Below are 20,318 nucleotides of genomic sequence, written 5' to 3'. Positions count from 1 at the left end.
AAGAAAAATCTCATTTTGTGACATAGTTACTGCTTTCCACTTTCTTGTTTTGTTTGTGAACTTCCGCTCATTGACATTTTCTAGGATGAAACTTTCATATTGACTGGGAATCGATCTTTTAAACACAAACCTTCAAGTATTTGAAAGAAGATGCTCAGTAGTAAACAGGAGTAGTGGCAGGGAGAAATGGAAGGAGTGCAACTTTATAGGATATTTGCCTTTCACCTCACAATTTGTCAGAATCTAAATTTGCATTTTAAAATTTAGAATTTCTAGTTTCTATTATGAATAGTTTTTTACTTATAGAGTATGTCAGAACTCACCTTTGCAATTTTTTTAGAGAATATAAGTAGTGATGGTATCACTAATCTACCAAAAGTCAAAAGCTGTTTTAAATTTTTTTAAGTTTAAAATACTTGTCCAGTCTTCATTAGTTCACCTGGATTTTTCTTTTATTTCTAGTTACTGTTGCAGAACCCCAACTCTTTCCAAAAGCTCCTACATTGGATGTTTTTAGGGGTCTCCAAAAATATCTCTTGCATCCCATACTAAATTTGTCAGCTATCATGTGGTAGCTGTGGGTAATTTTCCTCATTTCCTTTTTGAAGCCTCTACTAAGGATGACTGTAATTTGGGAGAGGGGAGGAGTTTTCCCATGGGCCATAGCTACTGTATACTAAAGACCTCTAGGTGCCAAGGGTATGGGGTGTTGTGTTCAAAATACAGAAACATTTGTTTCTTCCTTTCTCTCTTTTTAAAGTAAAATTGACTAGTATAGTGCTCATCACACAGCTCCCTTACCACAGCAGACGTTTAACTATGTTGAGTGTAGGCAAACTGGGCCTGGTGATAAAATGAAGAAATACAAAAGCTGCACTCAGAATCACTCCAATCCATTTTTTTCTTTTTTTAATTGTGTTATGGTAGTTACCATACAATACATCATTAGTTTTTGATGCAATGTGGCAAGATTCATTGTTTATGTACAATACCCAGTGCTCTGTGCAATATGTGCCCGCCTTAATACCTACCACCAGGCTTAACCATCCCCCCACCCTCTCCCCTCTGAAATCTTCAGTTTGTTTCTCAGAGTCCACAGTCTCTCATGGTTTGTCTCCCCCACCAGTTTTCCCCAGTTCACTTCTCCAGTCCTTTTTTTTTTTTATCCTTTTTTTTAAAAGATTTTATTTACTTATTTATTTGACAGACAGAGGTCACAAGCAGGCAGAGAGGCAGACAGAGAGAGAGGAGGAAGCAGGCCCCCCGCCGAGCAGAGAGCCTGATGCGGGGCTCGATCCCAGAACCCTGGGATCATGACCTGAGCCGAAGGCAGAGGCTTTAACCCACTGAGCCACCCAGGCGCCCCGTCCAGTCCTTTTTAAAATGCAGGCTTTCTTCCTGATTTTAAAATACAGGTTGGATTTCTTATTGCATGCTACAGTACAGTTAGGCAGGAATTTTCTCTCCCCGGAAACCCCTTAGTCTACCATACAAATGGACGTACAGGTGATTCCTAGGACTGTCCACTTGAGTCTCAAACCATGCCTTGAACCTGTATATATATGTATTGTTCATTTTTTCTCTTGATATGCTTTTGATGAGTAAGTGAAAGAGAGTGGAGGCAAATGAGTACTGGTTTGTCTCTCGTCTGTCGTCATATCCTCCTGCCTCTTCTATACAGGAATTTATGGGCATGAAAACGTATTAATGTTCAATCTTATAATACATCTTTGTGTATAAAGTTTAGTATATATGTAAAAAAAAATCAGGTGTCTTAGGGATAGACTGTGATGGCCAGTTGCAACATGGGATTCTAATGGAAGCTGATTTATTATACAATAAATAGTATAATAGTAGTCTGCATTTGTTACACATGAGAGAGTTTTATTCCAAATCTTACTTATAAATAGAACATACTAAGCACTGACATTTATATAAGTTTGTAACACAGCCATAAAATGGTATCCAGAATCAATACATCTAAGTCTGCTGAATGTGTTAAATATTTCACATAGCTGAACAGAAAAAGAGAAGGTATGTCACCTACTGTGGAGCCTGCATTGTGAAGAGGAGTTAACAGGTTACATACAGCTCGAAGAGAAACAAAATAACAGTGTTTCACATACTGAGCTGAAATTTTATTTTAAGCCTGATTCATTCTATTGTACTTCTTTTCATGGTTAAAATTGAGATAAAAAGATTGAGGGGTGCCTGGGTGGCTCAGTGGGTTAAACCTCTACCTTCATCTCAGGTCATGATCTCAGGGTCCTGGGATCGAGTCCCACATTGGGCTCTCTGCTCAGCAGAGAGCCTGCTTCCCCCCCCCTTGCCGCTCTCTGCCTGCCTCTCTGCCTACTTGTGATTTCTTTCTCTGTGTGTCAAATAAATAAAATCTTTAAAAAGAAAAAATAAAGAAAAGTTTGAAATATGCAGAATTGATACTTCTGATAATTTTAATACTGTTCTTAATCTTTCTACCTTAGTTGCCTTGTACTAAAAATTTTGAAAGTGCCCAAACTGATTCTTTGCTTTTCACAATAACATACTTTACCAAAAATCCCATTAACAGAAAAATTTTTAAAAAACAATTGAGTAATTTACATGCATTGAAAATTCTGGAAGAATGGAAATAATAAAGGGGTATTTACTTTTCATTTTATAAAAATATTATATTAATGAGGCAAAATAATGGATGTTCTTAATTTTATTTCGTTGTAGGTACATGTTGTTACATCAGTTTTCATATTTCTTTTTTTTTTAAGATTTTATTTATTTATTTGACTCATATAGACAGAGAGGCAGGCAAAGAGAGAGGAAGAAACAGGTTTCTTGCTGAGCAGGGAGCGCGGTGCGGGGCTCGATCCCAGAACCCTGAGACTGTGACCTCAGCTGAAGGCAGAGGCTTAACCCTTTGAGCCACCCAGGCACCTCTGTATTCATATTTCTTTTAAGTGAAAGGTCATGATTTTTTTTTATTTCATTTCAGTGTTCCAGAATTCATTGTTTATGCACCACACCCAGTGCTCCATGCAATATGTGCCCTCCATAGTACCAACCACCAGGCTCACCCAACCGCCCACCCCCAGCCTTTCCAAAACCCTCAGTTTGTTTCTCAGAGTCAACAGTCTCTCATGATTGTCTCCCCCTCCAATTTCCCCCAACTTACTTCTCCTCTCCCTCTCCTCCTGTCCTCCATGTTATTCCTTATGATCTACAAGTAAGTGAAACCATTTAATTGACTGTTTCTGCTTGACTTATTCCACTTACCATAATCTCTTCCAGTCCTATCTATGTTGGTACAGAAGTTGGGTATTCATCCTTTCTGATGGAGGCATAATACTCCATAGTGTATATGGATCATATCTTCTTTACTCATCCATCCCTTGAAGGGCATCTTGCTTCTTTCCACAGTTTGGCAACTGTGGCCATTGCTGCTATGAACATTGGAGTACAGATGGCCCTTCTGTTCACTACATCTGTATCTTTGGGGTAAATACCCAGAAGTGCAATTGCAGGGTCATAGGAAGGTCTATTTTTAATTTCTTAAGGATCTCCACACTGTTTTCCAAAGTACCAGCACTAACTTGCATTCCCACCAAGAGGGTTCCCCTTTCTCCACATCCTCTCCAACACTTGTTGTTTAATATCTTGTTAATTTTGGCCATTCTGACTGGTGTAAGGTGGTATCTCAGTGTGGTTTGGATTTGAATCTCCCTGATGGCTCATGAGGATGAACATTTTTTCATGTGTCTGTTAGCCATTTATATGTCTTCTTTGGGGAAGTGTCTTTTCATGTCTTCTGCCCATTTTTTGACATGATTATCTGTTTTGTTTGTGTTGAGTTTGAGGAGTTCCTTACAGATCTTGGATATCAGCCCATGTCGTTTGTGAATATCTTCTTCCATTCCGTGGGTTGCCTCTTTGTTTTGCTGACTGTTTCCTTTGCTGTGCAGAAGCTTTCGATCTTGATGAAGTCCCAAAAGTTCATTTTCTCTTTTGTTTCCTTTGCCTTTGGAGACATATCTTGAAAGAAGTTGCTATGGCCAATGTCAAAGAGGTTACTGCCTATGTTCTCCTCTAGGATTTTGACAAATTACTGCCTCACATTGAGGTCTTTTATCCATTTTGAGTTTATCTTTGTGTATGGTATAAGAGAATGGATGAGTTTCTTTCTTCTATACATAGATGTCCAGTTTTCTCAGCACCATTTATTGAAGATACTGTCTTTTCTTCACTGTATATTTTTTCCTGCTTTGCCGAAGATTATTTAACCATAGAGTTGAGGGTCCATATCTGGGCTCTCTACTCTGTTCCACTGATCTATGTGTCTGTGTTTGTTCCAGAACCATGCTTTCTTGGTGATCAGAGCATTGTAGTAAACCTTAAAATCAGGCAACGTGATACCCCCAGTTTTTTTTTTTTTTTCTTTTTGAACATTTCTTTAGAATTCGGGGTTTTTTCTAATTCCATAGAAATTTTAAGGTTTTTTGTTCCAGCTCTTTGGAAAATGCCGGTGGAATTTTGATTGAAATAGCATTGAAAGTATAGATTGCCCTAGCCACTATGGACATTTTAACAATGTTTATTCTTCCGATCCATGAGCATAGAATGCTCGTCCATCTTTTTGTGTCTTCAATTTCTTTCATGTATGTTCTGTAGTTCCTTGAGTTCATATCCTTTACCTCTTTGGTTAGGTTTATACCCAGATATCTTCGTTCTTGGTGCTGTAGTAAATGAAATCGATTCTCTAATTTCCCTTTCTATATTTTCATTGTTAGTGTATAAGAAAGCAACTAATTTTTGTATGTTGATTTTGTATCCTGCCACATTACTGAGTTGCTGTATGAGTTCTGGGAGGTTGGATTGGAGTTTTTTGGGTTTTCCATATAAAGTAACATGTCATCTGCAAAGAGAGAGAATTTGACTTCTTCATTGTCAATTTGTATACCTTTTATTTCTTTGTGTTGTCTGATTGCTGTTGCTAGGTCTTCTAGCACTGTGTTGAACAAGAGTGGCAAGAGTAGGCATCCTTATCAAGTTCCTGATCTCCAAGGGAAGGCTGTCAGCTTTTCCCCAGTGAAGATGGTATTTGCTGTGGGTTTTTCATACATAGATTTTATGAAGCTGAGGAATGTTCCCTCTATCCCTATACTTTGAAGTGTTTTTATCAGGAATGGATGCTGTATCTTGTCAAATGCTTTTTCTGCATCATTTGAGAGAACCATGTAGTTCTTCTCTCTTCTCTTACTGATTTGTTCTAGCACATTCATTGATTTATGAATGTTGAACCACCCTTGCATCCCATGGATAAATCCCACCTGGTCATGGCGGATAATTTTTTTTTTAAAGATTCTATTTATTTGACAGAGAGAGATCACAAGTGGGCAGAGAGAGAGAGAGGAGGAAGAGGCTCCCTGCAGAGCAGAGGGCCTGATGTGGGACTCAATCCTAGGGCCCTGAGAAACTGGTTTTCAGGCTTTTGTTCTCTGGAGGTTTTCTTGGTGGTGGTGGTAGTGGTTTTTGGTGTTTTGTTTTGTTTTGTTTTGTTTTGTTTTTCCCTTGGCATCTCTTTGAAGGTTTAGAGGAAAGCAGACTGCACCCAGACCTCATCTCAGATAAGCCTCAGTCTGTTCTCCTCTGAGTGTTAGAGCACACAGTCTCCCCCTCTGCAACTTCCCACCAGCATAGCGTGTCCCCAGCCACATCCCATGGATCACACCAACTCCCGCTTGTCTTTGCACCCTGGTGCTAATAAAACCGCAAGCTGTGTTGGTCCAGGGAGCCCTCTTCCAGTGACTGCCTTTGCCAGGACTGCTGTGTGTTGCAGACTGCCAGAGAGATCCAAACCAGAGATAGCGAGCTGAGATTTTTACACCCGCCTGGGCTGGGAGTGCTTGGACTCTCGCCAGTCCTAGAGACTACAGGCTAGCACCTGCAAGGACCTCTCTCAGGAGGGGCTGTGGAGTGCGCCTCAGGCCCTAGTCGTGCAGTGCATGTGCAGAGTGCAAAAGACTGTAGTTCTAGAGAGTCCTGGCTGGTGTCCACCAGACTCTCTTACCTGCACTGGTGGCTCAGGGACCATGGCCTGGAGGCTTCACCCCACACTCTCAGTCACTGATGGTCGCTGACGGTGGCCGTCCTAGGTCCGTGGGCCCATGACTGCCCGAATCCACCAGCTGCCCCTTAAGATCTTTTGCTCTTTTTGAGTGTTTTCAACCAGATTCCAAGTTAATGCTGGCTCCCAATCACAGGGCACTATCGTATTGCAGTATTACTTTCCAATGGGTTGCTTCTGGTGGCTCCCTCCCCCTTCTGTTTATCCTCTGATATCAATTCAATCATTTAGAACTACGCTTTACCTTACCACTGGTGTCTTCTGCCCCGGTAGGGATCCAAAAGTGTATAATCCTGCATCTTAAACTGATTTCATAGGTGTTCAGAGTGTTCTGGTAGATAATTAGCTCACTTTAGGGGACTTGTTGAAACAGTGTCTCCTATTTCTCCCCCATCTTGCCCCCTCCTCTGAAAGGGCATGATATTTTAACCATATTTTAACCATAATTTCATCACTTACACAGTGGATGCCATTGCAGGCCTAGAGTTTAATGGAAATGCAGAGTTAACTGGAAGGAGGGAAAATGTATGCAGAGAGAACAAAAGGGAACTTGTACAATGTACAGAACATGATACGGTTGTTTCCCATGAGACTTGTGCTATATGTTGCCTACTGTATCTTTTAATGTGTACTTGTCTTCATTAAGGGATATTGGCCTGAGGTTGTTGTATCTGGGTATCAGGGTAATGATGGCTTCATAGAATGAGTTAGAAAGTGTTCCCTCCTCTTAACACTTTTGCAAGAGTTTCAAAAAGATTGGTGTTCATTCTTATTTAAATATTTTATGGAATTCATCAGTGAATCTATCAGGTCCTGGGCTTTTCTTTGTTGGGAGGGTGTTGATTACTTAAATAATCTCCTTAACTTGTTATAGGTCTACTCAGATTTTCTTTCTTTTTTTTCCCCCTTGACTCAGATTTGGTAGTTTGTCTGTTTCTAGGAATTTGTCAATTTCTTCTAGGTTATCCAGTTTGCTAGTGTACAATTATTCATAGTATCCTTTTATAATGTTTTTTAAACTTCTATAAAATCAGTAATAATGTCCCAACTGTCATTTGTGATTTTAGTTATTAGAGTCTCTCTTTTTCTCTCTCTCCCTCTTTTTATTTTCCCTTTGGTAACCAATGTCTGCTAAAGATTTGTCAGTTTTGAAATCAACTTTCAGTTTCATTGGTTTTTCAATTTCATTGGTTTTTCAGTTCTCTAATTAATTAATTAATTACATTTTACCTCTTTTCTAATTTTTACATTTCCTTCTTGCTTTGTCTTAAGTATGATTTTTCTCTAGTTCTTTAAGTTATATTGTTAGGTTATTAATTTAAAGTGTTTTTTTTAATGTAGATGTTTATTGCTATAATTTTCCTCTCAGCAGTGCTTTTGCTGAATTCTGTAAGTTGTAGCATGTTGTATTTTCATTTTCATTCATATCAAGATATTTTCTATTTTCCCCTGTAATTTCTTCTATTACCCATTGCTTTTTAAAAAGTATTACTTTGGCATTTTTGTGGTTTTTCTCCTTTTCCTTTTGCTGTTTATTTCTAGTGACATTTCCATTGTGATCACAAAAGATACTTTGCATGATTTGTCAGTTAAAATTTATTAGGAGTTGATTTTTGGTCTGATATGTAATATATCTTGAATGTTCCATGTGCACTTAAGAAGGACGCACATTCTGCTGCTGTTAGGAAGAATGTTTTGTATAAATATTCTTTGGGGTAATCGGATTATAGTGATGTCAAAATTCTCTATTTTCTTGTTATTCTTCTGTCTTCTTGTTCAATCCATTATTGAAAGTTGAGTATTAAATACTCCACCTATGGGGCTCAGTAAGCCAAGTGTTTAACTCTTCATTTTGGCTCAGGTCATCACATCTCAGGGTTGTGGGATCAAGCCCTGCATTAGGCTCTACACTCATAGCAGAGTCTGTTCATCCCTCCCCATCTGCTGTCCCCCATTCTCTCTCTTTCTCTCTCTCAGATAAATAAATAAAATCTTGAAAAAATTACTCCACCTATTATTTCATTTTTTTAAGTTTCTTTTTATTTATTTATATAATCTCTATATCCCACATGCTACTTGAGCTCATAACCCCAAGATCAAGAGTTGCATGCTCTTCTGATTTAGCCGGCCACGGCCCTTCCACCTGTTATATTAGAACTACCTTTTCCTCTCTTCAATTCTGTCAATTTTTATTTCATATATTTTTGACCTTTGCTTTTAGTTGGGTATTTGCTTATAATTATATCTTCCTGATGCATTGAAAATTTTATCAATATAGAATATCCTTTGTTTCTTTATATATTTTTTATTTCAAGTTTATTTTGTCTGGCAGTAATATAGCCACCACAGTTTGTTTTTGTGTATGTGTGTTTATATATGGTTACTATTTACATGGAAGATATTTTTCCATTCTTTTGCATTCACCCTCTTTTATCTTTTTATTTAAAGCTGAGTCTCATGTAGACTGTGTATAGGTAAGTATGTTTGTTTTTAAATCCAATCTTCCAAGCCCTTTCTTTTACTTGGAGAATTTAATTTATGTACATTTAAAGTAATTATTCCTAACGAAGGGCTTAGTTCTTCCAGCTAGCTGTTTTCTGTATCTCTTACATGTTTTTTTTTGTTCCTTAATTTCTCTATTACTATTTTTATATTTATTTATTTATTTGTTTGTTTTTTTGGTGGCCTACTATTTTGATTCCCATCTTTATCTCTGTGTTATTTTCTTACTAGTTTTTTTAGGCATTGTAATTGATACCTTAAACTTATAACAGCCCATTTTTAATAATAGGAGCTTAGTTTTAATATTATACACTCTTCCTATACATATTTGTCCCTTTTACATTGTTTTTGTCACAGATTGCATTTTTCTACATTGTATGATCATTGATATAGATTTCTAATTATTGTGTTATTCATTTGCCTTGTATATCATAGGAAAAAATGTTGTAACTGAAAAGTACAATAACATTCGGTTGTATATTTACCTATGTGATTACCTTTATAATTATTCATTATTTCTTATGTCTTTGAGTTACTGTTTAGTGTCCTTTTATTTATGTCTGTAGGACCTCCATTAGTATTTCTTTTTTTTTTTTTTAAGAAAAGATTTTATTTATTTATTTGACAAAGAAAGATCACAAGTAGGCAGAGAGGCAGGCAGTGGGCAGGGGGGTGGGGGTGGGGAGCAGGTTCCCTGCTGAGCAGAGAGCTCAGTGGGGGACTCCATCCCAGGACCCTGGGATCATGACCTGACCTGAAGGCAGAGACTTAATCCACTGAGCCACCCAGGTGCCCCTCCATTAGTATTTCTTACAGAACAGGTTTGCTAGCAATAAATTATATTTGTTATTGTCAATTTGGGAATATCTTACTTTCTTCATCATTGTTTAAAGGAAGATAGTTTTGCTGGAGACAGAATTCTTAGTTGAGAGTTTGTTGTTGTTGTTATTATTATTATTTTAATTTCAGGACTTTAAATATGTTATCCCACTACCTTTTTACTTACATTGGAGAAATCAGATGTTAATCTTCTTGTGGATCCCTTAAATGTAAGAATTCACTTCCCTTTTGCTGTATTAAAATTACTTCCTTTCTTGGCAGTTTGATTCAATGTGTCTCAGTGTGGACTTCTTTTAGGTCCTGCTCAGAGTTGATGTATTTATTTGTTCATGGTTTCCTTTAGCTCATTGAACATACTTAAGATAGTTGATTTAGTGTTTTTGACTACTAATTCCAGAATTGAGTTTCTTCAGAGACAGTTTCTGTCATAGTCTTCTTTTTCTTCATGTGTAACTTAAGCCTTCCTATTTTTTTTGTTTGTTTTGTGTGTTTTTCTTGTTGTTGTTCTGTTTTGCTTTTTGCAGGCCTTATAATTTTTTGTTTTTGTTTAGAACTAGACATTTAAGTATTTTATAACTGTGGAATTTGGATTTTTCTACAACTCACAGACTGCTGAGTTTTATTTGTTGAGAGGTGTAGCTATTTGTAATTTTTCCAAACAATTGTTGCAAGCTGTATATTCCTTGTATGTGGTTACTGAGTTTATGGTTTTATTATCTCTGCTGTCAGCCAGTAATCTGACAAAATTTCCTTAAATGGCTGGCTCCAAAAAGTAGGGGAGGTGTTCCTATTTAAGTCTTTTGATAGATGCCATCTGGGGAAGCTACTGCAACCTAAGAGAGTTGAAACCAAGGCAAGCACCTGCACTGACCCTTCAGGGAACTGTCAAACCAACCAAAATGCACATCCTTAAATTTCAGATAACATGAGTCCCACTGCCCACTGTGGCATTAGCCAGCACCTCAAGGACACAGACACTATCTTCATAGTGGTGCTGAGGAATGGAGTTTGATACCTGTTTGTGCATGTTGTTCTCTTACCACAGAACAGCAGTATTTCCCTTTAACAAACACTTCCCTTGTTGTGAGTATCCAAGTAGGTTTTAGTATTTTGAAGTAGTTTATTTAAATTACTCTTTCTAGCTCAGTGATTGCTTTTGTGGTGGAACCAATCCCTGGAATGTACTTTTCTGCCATTTTGTGTCAGCCCTACTTTATTAAATCTCTTTTCCTGCTTTTTTCCCTTTGATATATTTTTTGAAATCCCATACATGTCCCCCAAATGTTGGTTGCTTGCTAATGTAATGATAATTAGAACTGTATCATAGTCCAAGATAAACTAGGTTGAGAAGAATTTATCAATTTTGATTCTCTTCAGCATCAGACTTGAACATTCAGATTTCACTGCTTTCGCTAGGTTCTCTTTAAAGTGGGAATGCATTGTGTATTTAAGTACAATTAAATAATGGGAGATTTTTTACAGGCTTGGTATGGTTCATAAGATTAAAGATTACTCCAAACTTTGCCCATTATGAAGAATAGAGTAGACTTTTATTATTGTTATTACACATGATTTAATTTTACGTAGTATTTTTATGTTTTTCCAAATGAATTGCCTTTTGATAGAAAATAAAGCTTAAAAATGTGATATGGGTTTAAGGCCCAGAAATTTAGTCAGTTTTACCATGTCATTTACTTCCATATGGTCTTTTTATTATCATTTATGTACTGCAGTGCATGGAAAGCAAATACATTTGTATATTTAATCAAATTAAATTGTAGTCCATTTTTTGGTTATTTATTTGGGACAGAATGTGTGTATACACTGGTCCTATAACAGGATCGTAATCAGAAACTTACTATCCTAGGTAATCACTTTTAGAGTTGTTAATGTAGGCTTAACAGTCCTAATAATAAAATATTAAACTGTCATACTTTTATTTCTTTTTAGAACCTTGTAAAACATCTTCCAGAGCAGAAAGTACTCAGTGAATTAGCACAGCTGAGGAATGAATATCATGACCTCTGTGAGCCCGAGCAATTTGGAGTTGTGGTATGTATCTAACATAAGGGCCCACAGACTGTGTTGTGATGTAGTAATTATCAGAAACAGTGAAAAGGACATTTCCGTTGTTGATTTTTTCCAAACTGCATAGCTGCATAATGTTATATTTAACATTGTCAGGAAAAAAAACTTTATTATCATCTGTCATGGTTTTGAAAATATAAAGAAATTAAGTTTTTATTCCACAGAGTACCTCAAGATATCTCATGGCATCTCCTCCATACTATTGCCAATATTTAATTCTATTAATATATGAAAAGTAGTACCAGGTGGTGGGTATTATAGAGGGCACGGCTTGCATGGAGCACTGGGTGTGGTGAAAAAATAATGAATAATGTTTTTCTGAAAATAAATTAATTGGAAAAAAAAAGAAAAGTAGTATATATTATTGTATTGTCTATTTTTCTTTTATTTAGGTCTTGGTGTTAGAATTTCCCCCTCCCCAATTTAGGCTAAATAAAAGAGTAGAAACTAGATAAATAGCTGTAGTTTAAAAAATTTTACTATATATATGTATCAGAAACCACAAGAATTTTTAGATTTCCTTTTGAGTGTCATTAATTAATTGAAAACTTTAAATACACTGTTACAGTTGGGAAGAAAATCTCATAAATGCATATCATTCTTTAGTATGATTAAATCATTATTGAAAGAGTTGTGTTTGTCATCCCCTCTTCATTTTAAGAGGTACAAAAGATGACTAGAGATAATTATATATTAGAGAATATAGTTATATGTTTTAAGCAGTCCTCAAACATGCTATTGAAGTAATGGGCAAAACATGGGAAAGACAGGATGGTGATTTATTTAATATCTAGGAGAAAAAAATACTATTTTTAACTTAGGTATTCAGTACAAGTTTGTTCAGTGTATGAATGAGCAGCTATACTATGGCTGCTAACTTTATCCTGGCTCCCTACCAATGTCATATCTGAATACTAAGATTCAAAATTATATCGGAACTAGTAGTCAAATACTTTGTTTCAAATATTTTATTCCCTTTTTAATAGTAATATATTTTAATTTATCTGATTTGGTACTTTGCAATTTAAAAATCCCGTTTAAGGTCAAAATGTGATAGATGGGACAGAGAACATAACTTTTGAACATGTGCAATAACTGCTTGCCCATATTCAGAGCTTATTAATTTTCAGATATGGCATTATGTATAGTAGTATAGGAAGGTTCTGTCAAATCCTTGAAAAGAAAATCAGGAATGTATTTTTGGGATGAGGTAGAGCTAATGTAAAGATACCTGAGGCAGATCTTTTTTCTTCATTTTGAATTAAGCAAATTATCTAGTCAGTTGAACTGACTAGATATTATTTATTAATAGTGGTGCTTTAGTGCAATATTAAATAATAAAATTTTCTAGGCCAAAGTCCTCATTTGAAACTTAAGCTGCTTGAATTCATACCATAATTGAAGCAAGGCTATATACTATCTGAGAATTCAGCTGATTCATGATGGTTATGAGTTTTACAGTAGGTACACTACACAGTTTCTCTGAAGTCATTTTTTTTTCCTGAATGCTTTTTATCTTGGAAAATATATTAGTTTGCCAAGCAAGTCCTTCAAGAGGATTATCCTTGGTGCCACACTGAGAAGATGAATTCTGGGGACATAAAAAGCAATATACCTTCTGAACTGAAAGCAAAATAGAAAATGGAAAAGATTTCTTGTTTATGCACATACCGATAAATTATTCTGGGTCTGTAAATATGAAGTTATCTGTTCCTCTTATTTAACTCTCCCCATCCTTAGTTACATGTCTGTAAGGAAAAAAATCAAGGACATTACAAAGTAATTTGTGCGATGTAAATCACCCAAGGTAGTATCCATCAGGATTTGCCAAATAAAATTTAGATAATCTCATATCTAGGATAATATTTTTGAAATAATGATAGGCCCTAGTCTTTTAAGTACCTGCTATTATTGTTGCCATTATTATTTATAGAGAAAATGTATTGGGATGCTTAGAATAATATCTTATATATAATAGATAATAAATGTTTATTGAATTGAATTATAGGATGATTATTAGACCCAACTCTGAGCCTGAGATGAAAAATAGCATATTTTAGGGACACCTGTGTGGCTCAGTTAGTTAATTGTCTGCCTTCAGTTCTGGTCATGATCTCAAGGTCCTGGGATCAAGTCCCACATCAGGCTCCTTGCTCAGTGGGAAGCCTGCTTTTCCTACCGTCTGCTGCTACCCTGCTTGTGCTTCCTTGCTCTCTGTCTCTCTCAAGAAATAAATAAATAAAATCTTCTAAAAAATAAAAATAATAAGTTAAAAAAGCATGTTTTAGATCTGTAAAAGTAAAAATTATGTTAAAACATATTTCTCCAGGTCAGTGCTAAAATTAGATTAACTTTGGTGTGAATATACTCAAAGACTTTTTAATCCTCAAAATATATCAACAGCCTACATCTAGGAAAATTTCAGAAATGTGTAGAATCATCTGCAGTAATGAGAGAGGCTCCAAACTAGTTGTCTTGTTTCTGCTAATTCCCCCATCAATACAATTAGTGTAGTCTACTTAAAATCTATATCCAGCATGTGATGTCTGTATCGAAAACCCTCAGTGTCTCCTGGAATTTACAGAATAAAACCCGAGCTCCTTAGTATTCTCATTGTGCTGCTAACTCTGTGGCCTTATTATCTCCCTGTTCTCCTTGGTGAACTGAGTGAATTGGTGTCTTTATGACATTTTAGCTTTTAGCTCAGCTGCACTCTCATTGCCATTTCAGCAGTTATTTTACTTGTTCCTATTCAGTGGCCTTTTATTTCACATAGCAGCTATACCGTATCTTACCTGCTCTCCTCACGTCTTCTAACCCTCCTCTCCCCATTCTTTTCAATTAATACCAACAGTGTAATCTCTTACAAAAGAAAAAGGAAAGCACTTAGGCTTTTAGGACCTCCAATATCTCTTCTGCCTGCAAGGCTATCTCTAGACATATCTTTTATTAACCTGTTCTCTGTCAAATCTCAGAAAAAGGGACACCTTATTACTATAACTAATATTGTTGTTGCTATTATTACTTATAGAAACAAAATGTATTAAAGAGTTACTGTTTCTCATACCACGTTAAGCATTTTTACATGCACTGCCTTATGTATTCTTCATTACGCTATGAGGGTAGCACTTTTATTAGCTCCATGTATGAATGAGGAAACCCTGTCTAAGGGCTAGGGACCTTGTCCCAAGGTTCATAGTAAGTAGTAGATGTGGAATTCAAACCCAGGCAGTCTGAGTTCATAGATGGTGTCTTTATTCACTTTTTATTTAAAAACTTTTATTCTTATTAATGAATAATTGACATACAGTAGTGTATTAGCTTCAGTGTATTAGTGATTTGATATTTATATACTTTACAAAATAGACACCACAATAAGTCTAGTTACCATCTGTCACTTTACAAAGTTATTACAATATCATTGACTATATCCCCTATGCTATTCCTTACATACCTGTGTCCTATGTATTTTAGAACTGAAAGATTGTACCTCTTAATCCCCTTCAGCTGTTTCATGCATCCCTTTATTCTCCTCCCATTTGGCAACTACTAGTTTATTCTCTATATGTATGAGTCTGTCATTGTTTTCTTTGTCACTTTTTTTTTACATTCCAGATATAAGTGAAATCATATGGAGTTTGTCTTTTTTTTTTTAACTTATTTCACTTAGGGTAATAAACTTAAGGTCCATCCATGTTGTTGCAAATGACAGGATTTCAGAATAATGTTATATTACACAGACACACACAAACACACACACTATATCAAACCTTTATTCACTTATTGATAGACATTTACGTTGCTTCCGTATCCTGGATATTATAAATAATGCTGGCAGTGAACATAGGGGAGGATATTTGTCTTTTCAAATTAATGCTTTTGTTTTCTTTTAAGAGATAAAGAGTGTTTTTAACAGCTATAGTGTTCCATTGTGTGTGTGTTTGTGAGAGATGCTCTGCTACATGATAATTTACTTATCTCTGTTTTGGGCATAAAAGATTTCATTTATTTATGACAGAGAATGTGCAGGGGGAGGGGCAAAGGGTGAGAGACAGTCTCAAGCAGAATCCCTACTGAGCGGGGAGCCAGGTATGCAGCTCAGTCTTAGGGCTCTGAGATCATGACCTGGACCGAAACCAAGAGTCCAACACTAAGTGACTGAGCCACCCAGGTATGCCTGGGCATTATTATCTCTTGCTTATTTTATACTTCTGTTATTTTATTGCCTCTTCTTTGTCATTCTGCACATGGACTTTCTTTTCAGGCAAATAAAATAAGGTTAAGTCACTCACTGCCTAAAACTGAATAAATTGATAGCTGCATAGATGGTTGAATATAAATCATTTATTGATTCTAAGGTCCCTGATAGCTGTTGCTCTCTATTTCCTAGCACCTGTTTTTTCAAAGATTCGTCTCCTTTACTTTTCATCCACTATTCAACCAATAATCAGAATGCTGCCTTAAACAATGCATTGAAAATTATCTAAGAGAGGTCATTAAATATCTCCTAATTGCATTTAAAATATACATCAAGTTTTATTCTTCATCTAAGCCATTACTACCTTAGCCCAAGCCAACATCATCGTTTTCTTAAACAATTATAACATACTTCTAGTTTGTTTTCCCCACTCATGCAAAAGCCTTTCTCCAAGTCAGTCTCAGCACAGCCCTCAAATGTAGCACTTCTAGAATTCATTTATCTTGTGACATATTGTTTATCTGCTTAAAGCATCAGTGCTGTCGTATGGCACTAAGGCTGCAGTATAAACTCCTCACCAGAATTTACCACCTCTCCCACTTCTGTCTCCCACTTCTGACAGACTCATACATATGGAGAATAAACTAGTAGTTGCCAAAGTATAGTGCCTTGGCTTCTTGGTCATTATACTTCAACCATATTGTGTTTTATTTTTCAGTGTTTTGAGTTTACCAGGCTTTTTCCTGCCTCTGGCCCATTACACATGCTGCTGCTGCTTACTCTCATTTGCTGCCTGCCTCTTTCCTGTTTATTCATCCACTTTTATCTTAAAGTTCATTTTCCCAGTGATACCTTCACTTGCCTCTCAATCAAAATTAAGGCTCTCTATTAAAATCCCACAGATCACCTTTTTTCCGCCCTTTTCCTTTCTAGAAATTATCATGGCTCTTAGTTAAATATTCATTTGTGAGTTTGTTTATTGAATGTCTATAAACCCCCACTAGATTGGAACTTCTTCAAGAGCATGCATCATGCTGATTTTATTCACATGGTATATGCTTAATATATATTTGATGAATGTATAACTTGAATCCAAAATCAAGTGGGTTCATTTTCGTCCTAATTCTCTATCCATGTGGCACTTGATAATATTGAAGAATTTGGCTTCCTTATTGAAAATTTTTCTTTATGTGCCTTCTCTAACAATACTCTTTCTTAATTTTATTCCTATAACCTCTGCCAGGGCCCTGCATAGTTTCTATTATGTAACTTCTTGAATGATAAAAACAAATCTCATCAGTTAGTAATAGGCATATGCCAGAAGTGAGATTATTCCTGCAAGATTCATTAAAATTTTCATCATCAAACAAAAAACAATAAAATTGGAAAACTTGGGAAATAATCTGGCTGTGACTTTTTGAAAGAAATAAACTACCTGAGATAGTGACTGGGCTGCTAAGCTTTCTCTAAACTTTTTGGTTCCTTTTAGCAGTAACATCATTGGGCTTGCTTATATTCACATGTAATTCGTTGAAAAGAAACAAAAAGGGCAAAAAAGAAAAAAAAAAAAGAAACGAATAATAAAGCCCAGGGACCTTTTCCTCTGTTTAGAGGCAAACTACCTGGTAAGAGCAATATATTTGTTGTCACAACTTTTATGATCAGTATTCCTTTTCTTTGGTGGTAGTGGTGGTGGGGAGGTTGGTAGATTGTCTGCATAGCATCCCACCAACTTGTCCTCCAACTCGCCCCCCACAGAACTGAATTTGGTACATCACTGTAATTATGTGCTGTACTTTTACTGTGGGGGGTGGAAAACACAGATCATTGAAAGATTTGCCAGTTAGACCCCAGCAGGAGCTTTTAGACTCTTCAGAAAGTGTTCTCAAGCTGTTCTCAAGCATCAGAGCTATGGAAAATCCCACTTGTCTTGCACTGAGGATGGAGACCCATAGTGTGTGTATCTATTAAATTAACACATCTTCTGAAAAAAGAAGGCAACAATTAGTTCTTTTAGTAATCAGTACTTTGTTTTTCTGAGTTCAAAATTACCCATATTTTTCAACTAAAAACATTCTGTGGCTATAATCTAACAAAAATGTTTGAGATAGCCTTGTGCATAAAAACATTTATAATGAAAAGTACAGATGATGTAATATTGTTGATAGCCCATTTAATTTTTTTCTTTTCTACACAAATACATGAAGGCACAAGGAGTGGATTTATGCTTGTAGTTGGAAGTAAAACTATAAAGTCGGTGTGCTTTTTAATTTTTTTTAAGCGTCATAAGAGTTAATGAGCTCTATTCAAGATAGCTTAACCAGGTAAAAAGGAAAATTCTAAAAGCTTTTTTTTCTCTCCCACATATCATCAAAGGCAATTAGTTTAGATGGAAAATTATAGCTCTTCTGTTCCATTAACATTTTTATTCCAATTTATTTATTTTCAGAAAAACATTATTCATAATTTTTTCACCACACCCAGTGCTCCATGTAAGCCGTGCCTTCTATAATACCCAACACCTGGTACCCCAACCTCCCACCCACCCCCCCGCCACTTCAAACCCCTCAGATTGTTTTTCAGAGTCCATAGTCTCTCATGGTTCACCTCCCCTTCCAATTTACCCAAATTCCCTTCTCCTCTCTAACGCCCCTTGTCCTCCATGATATTTGTTATGCTCCACAAATAAGTGAAACCATATGATAATTGACTCTCTCTGCTTGACTTATTTCACTCAGCATAATCTCCCAGTCCCATCCATGTTGCTACAAAAGTTGGGTATCCATCCTTTCTGATGGAGGCATAATACTCCATAGTGTAGATGGACCACATCTTCCTTATCCATTCATCCGTTGAAGGGCATCTTGGTTCTTTCCATAGTTTGGCGACCGTGGCCATTGCTGCTATAAACATTGGGGTACAAATGGCCCTTCTTTTCACGACATCTGTGTCTTTGGGGTAAATACCCAGGAGTGCAATTGCAGGGTCATAGGGAAGCTCTATTTTTAATTTCTTGAGGAATCTCCACACTGTTCTCCAAAGAGGCTGCACCAACCTGCATTCCCACCAACAGTGTAAAAGGGTTCCCCTTTCTCCACATCTTCTCCAACACATGTTGTTTCCTGTTTTGTTAATTTTGGCCATTCTAACTGGTGTAAGGTGATATCTCAATGTGGTTTTAATTTGAATCTCCCTGAGGGCTAATGATGATGAACATTTTTTCATGTGTCTGATAGCCATTTGTATGTCTTGATTGGGGAAGTGTCTGTTCATATCTTCTGCCCATTTTTTGATGCGTTTCCTGTTTCGTGTGTGTTGAGTTTGAGGATTTCATTATAGATCCTGGATATCAACCTTTTGTCTGTACTGTCATTTGCAAATATCTTCTCCCATTCTGTGGGTTGCCTCTTTGTTTTTTTGACTGTTTCCTTTGCTGTGCAGAAGCTTTTGATTTTGATGAAGTCCCAGAAGTTTATTTTCGCTTTTGTTTCCTTTGCCTTTGGAGACGTATCTTGAAAGAAGTTGATGTGGCTGATACAAAGAGATTACTGCCTATGTTCTCCTCTAGGATTCTAATGGTTTCCTGTCTCACCTTGAAGTCTTTTATCCATTTTGAGTTGATCTTTGTGTATGGTGTAAGAGAATGGTCGAGTTTCATTCTTCTACATATAGCTGTCCAGTTTTCCCAGCACCATTTATTGAAGAGACTGTCTTTTTTCCACTGTATATTTTTTCCTGTTTTGGCGAAGATTAATTCACCATAGAGTTGAGGGTCCATATCTGGGCTCTCTACTCTGTTCCACTGGTCTATGTGTCTGTTTTTATGCCAGTACCATGTTGTCTTGGTGATCACAGCTTTGTAATAAAGCTTGAAATCAGGTAACGTGATGCCGCCAGCTTTATTTTTGTTTTTCAACATTTCCTTAGTGATTCGGGGTCTCTTCTGATTCCGTACAAATTTTAGGATCATTTGCTCCAGCTCTTTGAAGAATGCCGGTGGAATTTTGATCAGAATGGCATTAAAAGTATAGATTGCTCTAGGCAGTATAGACATTTTAACAATGTTTATTCTTCCGATCCAAGAGCATGGAATGGTTTTCCATCTATTTGTGTCTTCAATTTCTTTCATGAGTGTTCTGTAGTTCCTCGAGTACAGATCCTTTACCTCTTTGGGTAGGTTTATTCCCAGATATCTTATGGTTCTTGGTGCTATAGTAAATGGAATCGATTCTCTAATTTCCCTTTCTGTATTTTCATTGTTAGTGTATAAGAAAGCCACTGATTTCTGCACATTGACTTTGTATCCTGCCATGTTGCTGAATTGCTGTATGAATTCTAGTAGTTTGGGGGTGGAGTCTTTTGGGTTTTCCATATAAAGAATCATGTCATCTGCGAAGAGACAGAGCTTGACTTCTTTATTACCAATTTGGATACCTTTTATTTCTCTCTGTTGTCTGATTGCTGTTGCTAGGACTTCTAATACTATGTTGAACAAGAGTGGTGAAATTGGGCATCCTTGTCTTGTTCCTGATCTCAATGGGAAGGCTGCAAGCTTTTTCCCATTGGGGATGATAT

General features: G+C 36.5%; 1 protein-coding gene across 4 annotated transcripts in view; it reads left to right on the top strand.

The window, feature by feature from the left end:
* Window positions 1-20,318, top strand: part of DIAPH2 (diaphanous related formin 2) — a 980,408-nt gene that overhangs the window by 427,753 nt on the left and 532,337 nt on the right. For all 4 annotated transcript variants that reach the window (XM_044235543.1, XM_044235542.1, XM_044235544.1 and 1 more), the window contains one exon: window positions 11,408-11,509. In XM_044235543.1, the coding sequence (XP_044091478.1) occupies window positions 11,408-11,509 (102 nt within the window). The remainder of the gene's footprint in view (window positions 1-11,407; window positions 11,510-20,318) is intronic.

This window comes from Neovison vison, chromosome X (assembly GCF_020171115.1).
Source record: "Neovison vison isolate M4711 chromosome X, ASM_NN_V1, whole genome shotgun sequence".
Taxonomy (NCBI): Eukaryota; Metazoa; Chordata; class Mammalia; order Carnivora; family Mustelidae; genus Neogale; species Neogale vison.
This window is presented reverse-complemented; position numbering and strand designations above follow the sequence as displayed.